At 51.6% G+C, this 14,177-nt stretch overlaps 1 protein-coding gene across 1 annotated transcript; it reads left to right on the forward strand.

Moving 5' to 3' along the window:
- Positions 1-11,097: 11,097 nt before the first annotated feature.
- Positions 11,098-11,451, forward strand: LOC132321525 (olfactory receptor 14I1-like; the record flags this gene model as incomplete). The annotated part of the gene is made up of 1 exon (XM_059835022.1): positions 11,098-11,451. A coding segment is annotated over one exon (354 nt), but the record flags the coding sequence as incomplete, so codon positions are not given.
- Between the last annotated feature and the right edge of the window lie 2,726 nt (positions 11,452-14,177).

Below are 14,177 nucleotides of genomic sequence, written 5' to 3' on the forward strand. Positions count from 1 at the left end.
ACTGCATCTTCATTTATGTCCAGCCTTCAAGTCACCTCATTTCCTGAAACAAGGCAGTGGCCCTTCTCAACACAGTGCCAACTCCTTTGATGAGTCCCTTTGTTTTCAGGCTCAGGAACCAGCTGATGAAAGATGCTCTCAAGGCAGGTTTCAAAAGAAGTGGGATAATCTTCAGAAACTGCTTTTCCACCTGAGGAGAGGTGTTGTAAGTGGATTTTGAAAGGGGAGAGGGGTGGGGAGGGCAAACACATGATTATGATGCATCTGCAGAAATGAGACCTCTCTTTCTTAGCAGTGTAAGATCTCCTTAATCGAATATCACACCAGACTCTCTTCTGCAACACGTCATCATAAGATGACCCTGCATAGCAATGCCTTTCAAATGACCTACAAGCACTTTACAAACCCTGGTGAATACCACAGTGGCATTTTCTAAGCGTGCAAACCAAGACAGAGAGCAACAAGCAGAGGACTTCATCCCTCCATGGCACACCCAATTCTCAACAAGCTTCGCCCTCGTCCGGTTCTCATGCAACTGCGCCTTGCTCCGAAATCTGGTTTCCTGCTTATTTTGGTGACAGATCTTTGCTGAACCTCTTAGTCTTTAGGAAATGACAGGACATAGGTGGAACACAATGAAGAGAACAATAACAGCTTAATTTTTCGACCAAGTGGAAAATACATCTCCGTTAACGTCCTGGTCAGAACAAAAACATGCCTGAAATTCAGTCCAGTTGAACTGTTGAGAATGACCTCTCTTCTATTTTGGTCCAGAATCTAGAATATTGGTCAGGAATGTAGTTTGGAGTAACAGTGCACCTGTCTCCAGATCACTCATGTTTGGTGAAACAAATGTCCAGTCCTTGACACAATGCTCCCAGAGCCAATACTTCAGCTAATCCAGCACATTCAGAGGAATTAGCTTGTTCAGACATAGACTTTTATAACTTTAATGTCTAAAAAGATGAGTTCATTCTCTGGCCTCCTTTGATAGCGGGGAAGGATCAGCACTCTAGAGGGTGATATCATCTCCTCCTACAGTGGTCTTCAGGAGAACTGTACTTAGCATTGACTTGGCAGCTTAGTTTTCCCATAGGTAATGCCAAGTGCCCTGAGCCACATACCGGGCAACGTGTGGTCATTTGCAGAAGGGAGGGACTCTTGCTCAGCGGGGCCCTCCTTTGAAGACCTGAGGGTTACAACTGTACCTTAAAGTCTCTCCAAAATTAAAAGGAAACCTCTCCTCTTCTCTAATCCCTATCACAGTGTTGCCATTTAGTGCCAGTGGCTCTTGGCACAGTGGCAGCTATGAAGTGAGACCATGTTTCTTGGTACAGTCCTGTCCTGCCTATCTTCTCATTCCAGCTCCCTCTTCCCTCTAGATACCCTCTCTGTGTGCTTGACACTGCTGAACCCAGATACAGGCAGCGTGGTGGTCAGTGCAGTCAGAGCTGTGGGGCATAAGCTAATGGGCACTCACACACCTCAGTGGACAGGCAGAGGTTGGGGCAGAGTGTATGGGGCCAGGGTGCCAAGACATGCCCCTTATGTTCTCAACTCTCTTAATCTCTCGCTGTCTCTTTCTCCATCTTGCTCGTATCTTAGGGATCCATCTCAATCCCTCAGCTCTCTCACAGTTGTCTCTCAGCCATCTACATGGGATGTGATTTACAGCGAGCAGTGAATCTGAGGCACCCTCCCCATGGAAGCACCTTCAGGAACAACGCACCCTAGTGTAGGTGGGGTGAATGACTGAGTAAAAGGGCTCCTCCATTCCAGGAGCTCTCTGGGCTGTCTAGGTGACTGCCTCGGCCATCTCCAAGTCACGATAAAGATATGAAGTTTGAGACAGGGAATCATCAGGGACTTGTGCCAAATTGGGGAGCCACCCACTGGGACACACCCATGTGTGTGGAGCCTTCCCATTTGGACTCACACTGGTATCCTACATCTGCATCAGAGCTGCAGTCCTGAGGATCCCAACCACCATGGGGAGGCAGAAGGCCTTCTCCACCCGCTCCTCTCACCTCATCGTGGTGACTGTTTTCTATGGCACCCTCGTCCTTGTCTATATGACACCCAGGACAGCCTCCCTGAGGCAGCTCCATGAAGTCCTCTCCTTTTTCTACACCATCCTCATGCCCCTGGTCAATCCACTCCTCTACAGCCTGCGGAACAGGGAGGTCAAGGGGGCTCTTGGGAATGCACTCAGAAAAACTGTGGCCTGCCTTGAGAGCTCATACATGTTGTGATCCACCAGGAATAAACAGGTGGTGGATCTCTTCTGATCAAGTGGGGACCACTCGTAAGTGCCTCTTTTGTGTACCAGGTATATCTTTAGAAGTGCAGAATCTTGGGACTGGTTGTGGAATGAGAAGCGGGAGAAGGGAATTTGTGTCTTAAAGAAATATAGGTCTGGTCTTGAAGAGTGTAAAAAACTTGCCTGGCTTTCTTCCTTCTTTAAAGTAAAGCCAGTTGTGATCCTGGAAGTGGGAGCTGTTGAAATGCCGGACCTGCCCAGGAGTGGGAGGAAACTGACTCTAAGCATGCTGTTTTCTCTTCTGTCACCCAGCTAGGCTGAGGCGTGGCATTCCTGCATGTCTGGGATTCCTCAGGGCATCTCCCTATTGGCAGGGAGAAGTGGGCAGCTGGATCAAGCCCTTCCACTGGACATGTCTAAATCCAACTCGGTGAATCCAATCCCTCTTGTTCTCTGGGCTTCCTAGCAGAGGACAACTGTGAAAGCTACTCTGATAGGGTCAGCTCCTCTGAAAAAAAAAAAAAGTAGATCCTTGCGCAGAGGAAAGATGCACAAGTTGGGTCTCAGTTTCCCCATCTTTTAACACAGAAATCATTACTTCCCCCTTCTTTCCTTCTCATATTCTGACTCCCCTCCAACAATGTAATTACTTATTTGTGTCCCACTGTCTGACTTAGATACTGCAAACCGAGTCCTCCTGTTTTCTTCTTTCTTGCAAAAGAGAGCAAGGTCAGCTCATGGGGCATGACTGAGCACACACACCCCCAGCAGCAGGCTCTCCCCATTTCCTAGGCTGAGGCAAGCGCACAAGGTGGGAATGTCTCCATCATCTCTGATTTGCGCAAGGGCCTTCAGCCCTGACATACTCCCACAACACACTTGTTCCTCCTCCACCCACAGACAGAAATTCCTTCCCACTTCCAGGCTCAGGTCTTGGTTGCAAGAATTTGCTGCACTTCAGAAGAGGCCTTGAGCTTCTTGGCTCTTCTTGGTGCTTAAGGCAATCTTCCGGGCTCCCTCCAGATTTCATGGGGGGAATTCTTGTCTCTAACAAGGACTTTGTGACAAGTTTTTATGAAATGTTTGTTTTTCTGTCATTCCTGTGTGTGGAAAGAGTAGACACAGAGAAGGAGGATATACACCAAAAGGGATGCGAGTGAAGTGCCAGTAAGAACCAGGTGAGCTCCCCCCATGCCTGTGGCTTCCTGGCAAGGAGTCTGTCCTGAGAAGGGCATCCAGCCTCTGCCACTCTGGAGTGGGGACACAAAAGATGACTTTTCAAGGGCACCTTTCCTCTGAACTGCTGTAGATTTGTCCTTGAGGATGAGGTATAATGGCTGACACTGCAAATACTTATTTAACTGGCATTGCCCAGAGTGGTCATCAGAGATGCAAACTGCTGTGTTGCAGATATTTATATTTAGGCAGATTAATGTTGGGGGTTTGGTTTAGTTTTTTTTCTAATTTTTAAAATGCTGATACTCTTAGGGAAATCACACAAGCACCTGAAGGATTATTGAATATTTACTGAGAGAAGCCCCAGCAGATTAGCATCTCAAGCAATGGGATGCCAGGGGACAAGGAAAGGATGGTTTGGGCACTGCCCTGGGATTTGGGAAACGGAAATGAGTTCTCCGCTCCTTGACACCCTGCCCTTTTCAGTGAGGGCTGTGAAAAACTCTGCCAACTAGGTCGGAATGCACAGCCGTGTCAAGGAACTTCTGTCTAACTGCAGCAATGTGGTCCTGACAGCTCAGGCATTGAGTTTCCATTGGAGTCCAAACCGCGACAATTCACACTGCCTCCGTCTTCACTATGACACTGGGTGTTGTGTGACACAACTCTCCTGGATCTCCAGGCAGGATGGGCAAAAGTTTGATACCTCAACCGGAACTCTTCCTCTTCCTGGAAATGTCAATGCCACAGGCTCGAGCCAAGAGGCCCAAGAAACAAAACTTCCCGGAGGGTCAAGTAATGAAAACGTCCCCCAGGCTGTGGGACTTGCTCTTGACTGACCGAGAATTTGTGAGTCTGGACAAATTTGTGAGTCTTCACCTATTTTTCCCTCTCTCTTTGTAACTTGGCTCTCAGCATTTACATATTGAAACTGCTTTGCCACTTTGAAAATGTGTCTTTGAGAAACTAGCTCAGGATATATTTATTACCTTTTTTTTAGCCCAAATGAATATGCAGCATTGAAGTGGGTTTCCATATATGGAGCAGTTTTGCGCAATGTCTGCTCCAAGAGGAGAAATATCTCAGCCTGCAGTGGGTAAAGAGTGAAGCTGTGGGTGGTAAATGTGCTTCTTCAGACGATATGTGGTATGCATGCAAGAGAAAATGTTGTGAAGGTGAATGGGCATGAAAGAAATGGAAAACTGCCCATCCAATGGAGCTCTGCAAGAGGAGGATGGAGCCATACATAACATGGCATGATCCAAGTGGGATCAGCATGGAGAGAAGACATTTGTAGGGAAGGTGTTGCAATGGAGTACCTTGACGTCACCCAACTGAAAAAGAGAGATTGGACAGTGCGCTGAAGTGATGGGCAGAAGTGTCCTGGGCTAAAGGACCTTGGCTAAGAGAAGGTTGGAGGGATTTGGGTTGCAGAGGTTTGAGGTAGTCCTTTCAAGATCTAAGCAGGCTGAGCTTTGGAGACAAGTGAAAATAAGGAAGCTCTCAAGGATGTTTTGCCATTTGTTGTACTATCTTTGCTCTCTCTTATCATTTAAAGATTACAGTATTGCCCTTAAGTAATCCATGCTCCATATGTTTTTTCTCTGCTTTTTTGAGGAGGGGGAGGTGGAAGAGAAGAATAGTTTCTTTTTTAACCAAAGGCAGCCAAAGGGCAGATCCCAGGTTAGCGAAAAGGTACAAAGGAAGGCAGAATTTTGATGTGGTGTACACTGGCACAAGAGGATTACCTGCATTTCCATTCTCTGAAGACCTAACTGGGCGACTGAGAGCCTGGAAGCTCAGAGCTCCCTTCATCTGCCCTGCATTTCAGCATGTAAAATGAAGCTAACTGAGTCATAAAGTTGGTTTTGATTCTCTTCACAGCCTAAAGCACAGCATGGGGCAGGAGACAGGCAGGACACCTAAAGAGGACTCACACTTCTCTGCACAAAAGCTTAGGTGCTTGCGGGAACCTCAGGAGGCATGGCATACCAATTCCAGGGTTCAACGACCTGGTCAAATGCCTTGTTTCCTTCTCTGTAATGGTGGCATTGATGCGTCACACCTGTGCGGACTCTGTACAAGGATCATAGAATCATCGATTCATAGAATGGTTTAGGTTGGAAACAACCTTAAAGATCATCAAGTCCAACTGTAAACCTAACCCTGCTAAGTCCACCACTAAACCATGTCCCTCAGCACCTCATCCACATGTCTTTTAAAAACCTCCAGTGATGCTGACTCAACCACGTCCTTGGGCAGCCTGTTCCAGTGTCTGACAGCCCTTTCGGTGAATAGACTTTTCCTAATATCCAGTCTGAACTTCCCCTGGCACAACCTGTGGCTGTTTCCTCTTGTCCTATCACTTGTCACTTGGGAGAAGAGACCCCCACCCACCTCTCTACAGGGGGACAATCACTTCCCTAGTCCTGCCGGCCACACTGTTTCTGATACAAGCCAGGATGGGGTTGGCCATCATAGCAATGTTGGCCAACATATGAATGTTTACTTTCCATAGGTATTCAGAGAGATCCTTCTTGTGCTCGGGAAAGGCTGTCCTGCAAGGCCTATCACATTTCCTGAGCTCCTTCCCCCTTCAGAGCTGCTTCCCATGGCACCACCTGTATAAGTCCCCCCTGTATATCAAAGTCTTCTCCTCTGGAGTCCACCAGCCTGTGCTCTGCTGCTGGCCTTCCTTTGACACCTGGGACCCCAATATTTCCTTGTTTGCCAGTACCGCCTCCAGGTGAGCATCCCCCTTGTTGTCCCTACCTGGCAGCTCTGTTCGGAACTTGTCCCAGGAGCCTCCAGGCTGCCAGCATCCTGTCACTTTGCCTGGCCAGGGAATGCCAGGGCACTTACAGTCCCCCACAGGAACCTGCTCCTTAACCTGGAGACTTCCTCGGCTTGCTGAGAGAGGACTATTGCTGTTTCCTCTCCCTGACCAGGTAGGATATGACTGCCGAGACCATGTCACCCTTACTGATTTCTCTTCTCATCCTCACTCACAGAAACTGTCCCAACCTGTGGCCCATCTCATAGAGGAGCTCCATATATCCTAGCTGCTCCTTCACACAGCGTGCTTCCCCCCAATTCTTGTCCTCCCTATCACCTTCTCCATCAGAGCCTGTATCCCTCCACTGCAGCACCCCAGCTCAGCAAGCTGTGCCACCACTTCTCATTTAATCCCAAACCATCACAGTAGAGTGACAAGTCCTGGGGCTTCAGCTCCTCCTGCCTGTGCTCCAGCTCCCCCTGGCCATGCACATTTGGGCTGCAGCACCTCAGCTGTGGCACCGGGGTGGAGTGCAGACTTCTCACAGGGAAACCTGATCACTGATCCTGACCAGAAGACCATTGTGAATCGAAGAGTTAGTGCTGTGCTGCGCTGTGCTGCGTGTACAGCGTGGCCTCCACACCTGTACTGTGCTGCAGAGATCCCTTGGGCACAGGACAACCTCAGCAGCTCCTTGTCACAGTGCAGCCTGCGGGCAGCTCCCATGCGGTACTGGCCATCATGGCACCTGCATGGCCTTGTCTCTGTCTGACAATGCAGCAGGAAGGTCTCCTGAGAACATCATTTCTGACTGACTGTGGAGAAGAGGAATAGAGTCATTTCCACTTAAGGGAATACAGTAAGAGTTTGATTGACCAAAACAGGAGACTCTTTTCTCTGGATGGGGTCTGCATAGCATGCTTCGCATGGCTGGGAGTCCCATTCGATGCTACACCACCTAGGCATCCCACCACCTAACTGGATCAAAGATTACCTATACTATTCTCTCCTTATAATCCTTGACCTAACTGCCTTTTAAATGATACTTCACAGAGTCTGAGTACCTTCCTTACTGGGATCATCATGGACCAGGATCTACTGGTGAAGAACTCTCCCAGCACACTTGGATGCAGCCCCTACAGTCCAATGGACTGGTAGGTGTGCAGTTTGCTCAGGTAACCCCTGGCTTCATCCCCATTCACAGCTGGTTGTTCTCCTCCAGAGCCCTGCCTCAAAGCACAAAGGCCTGGGAGACCTTGCTGGTGGAAACTGAGGCAAAGGGGACACAGAGCATCTCAGATCTATCTACACCTACTCTTACTAAAATTAGCAGTGGTTCCACAGTCTCTCTGTCTCTTCCTTAACTCTTCCTGAAGTACCAACAGGTCATCTTAGTGCCCTTGAATTCCCTTTTGAGTGTCAATTGAGTTTTGATATGGACCATTGCTGTGGTTGGAGGACGCAGTCCATGAAGACAAGTGTGCAGGTACAGTGAGAAAAGGATTGTTCTGTTCCCGGACTGTATCATCAAGGGAGTGAATAAAGATCCCTGTGTGATGCTTTGTGTTCACGCAATGCCTGCAGCTATTGGGCAGAGAAGGGACAGACGTTGCCTCTCTGATGACATCTGATGACTGATGCCTCTGAGTGATGGCAACAGTCAATGGCACACAGCCACCAAATTGCATTGTCTGCAATGCCACCTGCGGTGCCTTGTCACACACCCACCCTGAATGGGAATTGCTTTCCTGTTGGTCCTGTGATTTTCTTGCCAGCCCTGGCATCTCATGTAGCTCTGTGGGCCTGGATTTGAACATTACATTGAGCAGCTGCCTTGAATTCTGTACCACAATGTGGGGATGAACACGAGACAGCTGCCAATACAGTCAGTGAAGGTCTAGTAAACCCAACACCTGGAGGAGAGGAAGAAAGAGACGGAGCTCTCCCTATGGCATAAGACTCCATTCCATCATCTGAATATCTCTATAGGCTGACCTGAAGGTAACGAGTAGGGACAGGATCAGTTGCCCTTAATTTGGGCAGCAGCTGTCCTTTCAGTTGGCCAAAGGAAATTCCCAAGAGCCTCCAAGAAGATGCCCCAGATGTTGGCCTGTCTCTACATCAGCCTGCACGTATCTTCAATCTGTCTCTATTAGCGGCACATATCTTTGACCACCTCTGGCACCTCAGATGTCACCAGACAACTGCATCTGAACAGCTCACTCCTGGCCTCCAGCTCCATTAATTACCATGGGAGCTGAGAGCAGGAGCTCACATGCAGGTGCCTATTGTGTGTCCACCTGAAGGGGGGCAGGAGGAATCCCACCTGCTGTGGGTCTGTGGTGTGCATGGGAGGGAGCTGAGTGCCCTTCCAGCCCCAGCACTCCAAACCCAGGATGAGATGCCTTGTCGGGCTCAGCTGCATCCCTTCCCTCAGCAGGGGTAAAGGAGATCCCTGCCTGTCCCTGTCTGGCTGTCCTGTCTAAAGATGGGCCAAGAAAAGTTGATATTTAGGCGTGACTCTGTCTCTCAGCAGGGAAATGACAGTGCTGGAAAGAAGTGTCTCTCCCCAGCTGCGGGAGGGAACCTCAGTGATTGCTCCAGCCTGTTTCACAGCAGGTTCCCCTGGAGCCCCAGGGACCCCTGGGGGGAGCCCCGAGGGGCAGAGAAAGTGCCGCCGTGGGCTGCTCCTCTGCTGCTGAGCTGGGCCGGGCTCCTGGGATGGAGGGAGCTCAGGGCAAGCGGGCAGCGCTGAGGAGAGACAGCTCTGCCCAGGAGCAGCTCCTCTGCAGAGCGCAGCAGGGCTGAGGGCACTGCCTGCAGGCACCGAGGGGAGAGGATCAAGGCAGAGAGAGGTTAAAGGCAGTCTGGGGTGGGAGGACAGAGGCGAGCTCACTGGAGGAGAAATCTTCACAGCCCTTGACACGGTAAGTCTCTGGGTGTGGGGAAATTTAGGTATAGTTCACAAGAAGATCTCCTAATGGTGGCACATCAAACAAACTCTGAGACCTTTCAGGAAGAACTGCCACAGGTTCTCCAGTGTAGAGGAGGAGGAGGTGCCCCAGAGCAGGGCTTCCCTGCTGCACCATCAGAGGGACAGGGCATGAGGGCTGCCTTCTGCCAGGGACGGCTGCAGGGTGTGAAGGTGGGTGTGCAGCCAGGGGTGCCCAGGGCTGTCCTTCCGAGCAGGGTCCCTGCACCCCCGGGGCTGGGTGCTGGGGCAGGGACTCTGCCGCCTGCCAGGGTCAGCACTCAGCCTGCCCGGGGAGCTCCCCACGGCGCTGTGGGGAGAAGCTGGGGGTGGAAGGAGAGACCAGTGCAATGGCAGGGTGCTTCTGCTGTTGAGAGGGTGCTGTGTGGGTCAGGGCTGCTCACAGTTCCACATCACTGCAGGATCTTCCCAGGAGACTTTTCAGGAAGCACAGCAAGGCAGGGGCTGCCTGAAAGGGAAGGATCCTGGTCTTTCACTCTTCTCCTCTGGGTTGTCTGGGTGGGCGATGGCACATAGAAATTAATCTCGCATTTCCAGAGGAGGCACTGAAATTCCAAGTCTGTTCCTCTTAGAGGTGAATAAAGCAGGGAGTATTGGAAATCACCATGCCGTGGTCACAGACAGCATCAGTGTCACTTTTCCAGCCTCGCCAGGGTTGGTCTGATGTTCCCCTCAGAGCCTGCACACCCAGAGATGCCCCTGGGCAGTGTCCTGCTGCAGGGAGGGCTCTGCAGGGCAGAGCTGAGCAGGCAGCGGGTGGGATGGGCTGTGTGAGCACTGCCAGGGAGGAGACACAGGGGACAGAGAACCAGCTCCTGGCAGGGACAGCTGCAGGCAGCAGAGACAGGGACGGGGTTGGGAGGACACTGCAAACGAGCACAGGGGGAGGGTGCGCTCAGGCAGCTCTCTTTCTGTGTTTCCCTGCAGATGTCTGCTGGGCACTGTCTGCGGGGCAATGAGCTGACTCTCTCTGTAGAACCTCCCATCGGAGGGACCCCCGAGTCTCTGCTTTGCCTGTCCTGCAGGGCTTGCAAGCTGCCCCCCAGAAAGGCGCAGCTCTGCTGTGGGATCCTCGGGAGTGCGGAGCCTTTCCTTGGGGGTCGGCACTCTCCTCGCAGAGTCAGTTGCTTCTCTCTGGGAGGGGTCGTGTCCTGCCCTCTCCATCACACCTCCACCTCTGGGCTGGGCTGGAGAAGAGTTTGCAGAGCTGTCCTTTGAAACAGGACTCCTCTGGTCTCATCAGAGTCCATGTTTAGCATTTTTTTTTAAAAGAGTAATTTGTGTGTGAAGTCCTCTTCAAGGCAGCACAAGTGAAAGCACAGGGCAGATGGGAAAAGTACTGATGGACACTGCAGCTCTCCTGACTCTGCATTAAATTACAAAGAGCTGAGCCATTTTGCCTGTCCCATCTCAAGACACTTCACATTTTCAGTCATAAAAATGAGGATTTCTACCCCTAAAAATAACACCCACCAGATGTGATTGTGGAAAAGAAAAAACACAGACAAAATTATTAAAAAGAGATGCTGAGCCTCTCTTCCGCAGTCCATGTTCTTCCGAGTCATGAGTGCAGATATTGAACTTTTCAATGACAGGTACATTATATCTGACATCTGAAATCTGTGAACATCGGAGCTGTCCCATCCAGCTCCCATGTACCCCCTGCAGCAGAGCAAAGCTGTCTCCTCAGCAGCACCCGGGCAGAGGTCCTGGTCCTCACAGCACACTCAGCCAGCACAAACTAGAGAAGGGAAATGCATTCCAACTGGGGGGGATTGCTATGAAAATTTGAGTGGCTTTTCTGTCCTAATTTTTTCCTGTCTTTTCCTTCTTTGGACAGAGCCCCAGACCAAGAAACAGCAAATGTCCAACAGCAGCTCCATCACCCAGTTCCTCCTCCTGGCATTTGCAGACACGCGTCAGCTGCAGCTCTTGCACTTCTGCCTCTTCCTGGGCATCTACCTGGCTGCCCTCCTGGGAAATGGCCTCATCATCACTGCCATAGCCTGCGACCACCACCTCCACAGCCCCATGTACTTCTTCCTCCTCAACCTCTCCCTCCTCGACCTGGGCTCCATCTCCACCACTGTTCCCAAAGCCATGGCCAATTCCCTCTGGGACACCAGGGCCATCTCCTACTCAGGATGTGCTGCCCAGGTCTTTCTGTTTACCTTCTTGCTTGGAACAGAATGTGCCATTCTCACTGTCATGGCCTATGACCGCTACATTGCCATCTGCAAACCCCTGCACTACGGGTCCCTCCTGGGCAGCAGAGCTTGTGTCCACATGGCAGCAGCTGCCTGGGGCAGTGGGTTGCTCAATGCTGTGCTGCACACAGCCAATACATTTTCACTACCACTCTGCAAAGGCAATGTCTTTGACCAGTTCTTCTGTGAAGTTCCCCAGATCCTCAAGTGCTCCTGCTCACATTCCTACCTCAGGGAACTCGGGCTTCTCATGGTTAGTGTCATTTTTGCTTTTGGCTGCTTTGTTTTCATTGTGCTGTCCTATGTGCAGATCTTGAGGGCTGTGCCGCGGATTCCCTCTGAGCAGGGACCACACAAAGCCTTTTCCACGTGCATCCCTCACCTGGCTGTGGTCTCCCTGTATATCAGCACTGGCATATTTGCTTACCTGAAGCCACTCTCCATCTCCTCCCCATTCCTAGATCTGGTGGTGGCAGTGCTCTACTCGGTCGTGCCTCCAGTAGTCAACCCCCTTATCTATAGCATGAGGAACAAGGAAATCAAGGAGGCCCTGTGGAAAGTATTTGAATATGATCTACTTCAGATTAATAAGGTGCCCATATTCCCACTTGAGCTCCCACTGTACCTCAGGGAAAACCAGGACTAACTTTTCCTCATATGTGTCTTTATTTTTCTGTTGTGGTTTTTTTCTTTTTTTATTATTTCTGGTTTTGCTTTATTCATGTGATAATATTATTCTTGGCCTCCTACCTGTTTTTTTCTTGACCCAAAGACCTCATGTAGATATGGATCCAGGCTCTCTCTTTAGATAAACTCAATAAAGAAACCAGCAAAAACTGTCTCAGCTGCCATCTCTTCACATCTCCTCTGGAGCTGGGGAGCAGCCCCAGCATGCTGGAGGGGTTCAGGAGGCAAATGCCCAGCTGTCCCATGGAGGAGCATCCCCGGTTGCCCTTGGGGCTGCCCCTCGCTGCCTCGGTGGGCAATCCCTCTGCTGCCTGCAAGTCGGGGCTGTTGCTTCCCTGGAGCCATGACCAAGGACAGCAGCAGGACATGGCCTTTTCCGTGCTGGTCTCTCCTCACTGTCCTGCTGTGCCCTTGCATTTGTGTTACCCTTAAGGTCTCGGGTAACTTGTGACAGTCCTGTTGTCTCTACAGTGGCATTCCTGTGTCTGCAGGCAGGAGCAGGCAAGTGAACCACTGTATCAGAGCTGGCCTCCATGCAAGTACCCCCATGACAAAGGGGCTCTTCAGGGCAGGGCCAGAAGGCTGGATGCCTCTTCCAAAGCTGGAATACACTGCAGGAGCTGCTCCCTCAGAAGGACTTTTCCTCTCCTGGGGTTCTTGGTGGATTCAGGGGGACAAGCTCAGAGTCCCAGGGTGATGTGTTAGGGACCAAGGGCTGTAAGAAGAGTTCCCTTCCTGGTTGCATGTGTCCACTCAGACAGCAACTGGTCTTTGACTTATCTGCCTGTTGCTGTCCCACCTGCAGTGGGGCTGGTGGCAGATGCCATCCTGGAGAGGAATGGGGAGCTGCCAGGAGAAGTCAGGGGATCTCCAGGGACAGTGTGTGAGTCTGACTTGGCAGTGAGTGGCATCTCATAAAATGAGTGACAATCTAAGGTGGAATCTCCAAGAGGAAAAGGTGAACCCGAGGAGCCCAAGGGCTACCGAGGACCATGCAATGCCAGGAGAGGCTTAGAGGAGCCAGAAGGCAAAGGGACATAAGACTGGGGAGTGGTTCAGGACACCCTCTTGGGAAACCCACGGTCTGGATCTAGTGCAGCCCTCCCTTGCCTTTTGTGCCATTGGAGACACCCCATGGTCCTGCCCGCCCTGTCCTTGGCTATTGAGCAAGGGAGCACTTCTGTGCCTGCAGGGAGGAACCACTGAGAAAGAGAAACCTCATTCTGTGGGTACCAGGTCAGGGCAGCTGCTCAGTTGCTGGGCCAGGACTCTTCTTCTGGCCTGGGAAGAAGGGCTGGAACTGAGGGGGTACAGCCAGTCTGTGGGGGACACCTCCTGGAGCTGAGACCAGGGCTCCTGTAGTTCCACTGACCTCCATTTCCTCCTTCCATGGTGAGCCTCCAGCCCTGGGGCTAACGGGGAGGCTGAGACCCCTCTCTGCCCCCCAGGAGCTGCTGTGCCCGTCAGAGCTGCTGGGGCAGTGGGGAGAGCTCCCAGAGCTCTGCAGCAGCCTGCAATGGGCACTGGCGTGGGGCCAGCCCAGACTGGGCTGCTCTGCTGGGCTGGGGAGATGGGAATAGCTGGGGAGGAGCTGGGCTGGGCTGGAAAGTGCCCGTGAGAGGACACCACCAATGTTAGATGAGCTGTGTGACCATGCAGGGTGAGGACATGCTCCAATGAGTGTGTGGTGCAGAGCCAGAGCTCATGGGAGGGAGCCAAGACATGCAGGAGCAGGAGGCAGAAGGCCGGTCTGTGCCCTTGGTGGCCTGGACAGAGCAAGAAGGTGCCCCAGGACTTTCATCACCCCCCCGCAGCCTTTCCCATCAGCCATTTTCAGCACTGGCCACCTACTCCAGTTTGTGGGGGAGGTTTGCTCTCTCGCCATTTTCTTTCTCCTGCTGGTCTTGGTGCCTGTGTCGGGGGAAGAGCCAGCTCTGCCCCAGCCTCTCTTCTTACCCAGACCTTGGCAGAGCCCAGAGCAGGGCTGTCTGCAAACCATTGTGTGGGACATGGCTGGGGCTGGGCTCTTGGGGGCTGCCAAAGCAGGACAGCTGGTGGGAATGGACACTGCGATCTGGC

Source organism: Gavia stellata, unplaced genomic scaffold (genome assembly GCF_030936135.1).
Source record: "Gavia stellata isolate bGavSte3 unplaced genomic scaffold, bGavSte3.hap2 HAP2_SCAFFOLD_42, whole genome shotgun sequence".
Lineage (NCBI taxonomy): Eukaryota > Metazoa > Chordata > Aves > Gaviiformes > Gaviidae > Gavia > Gavia stellata.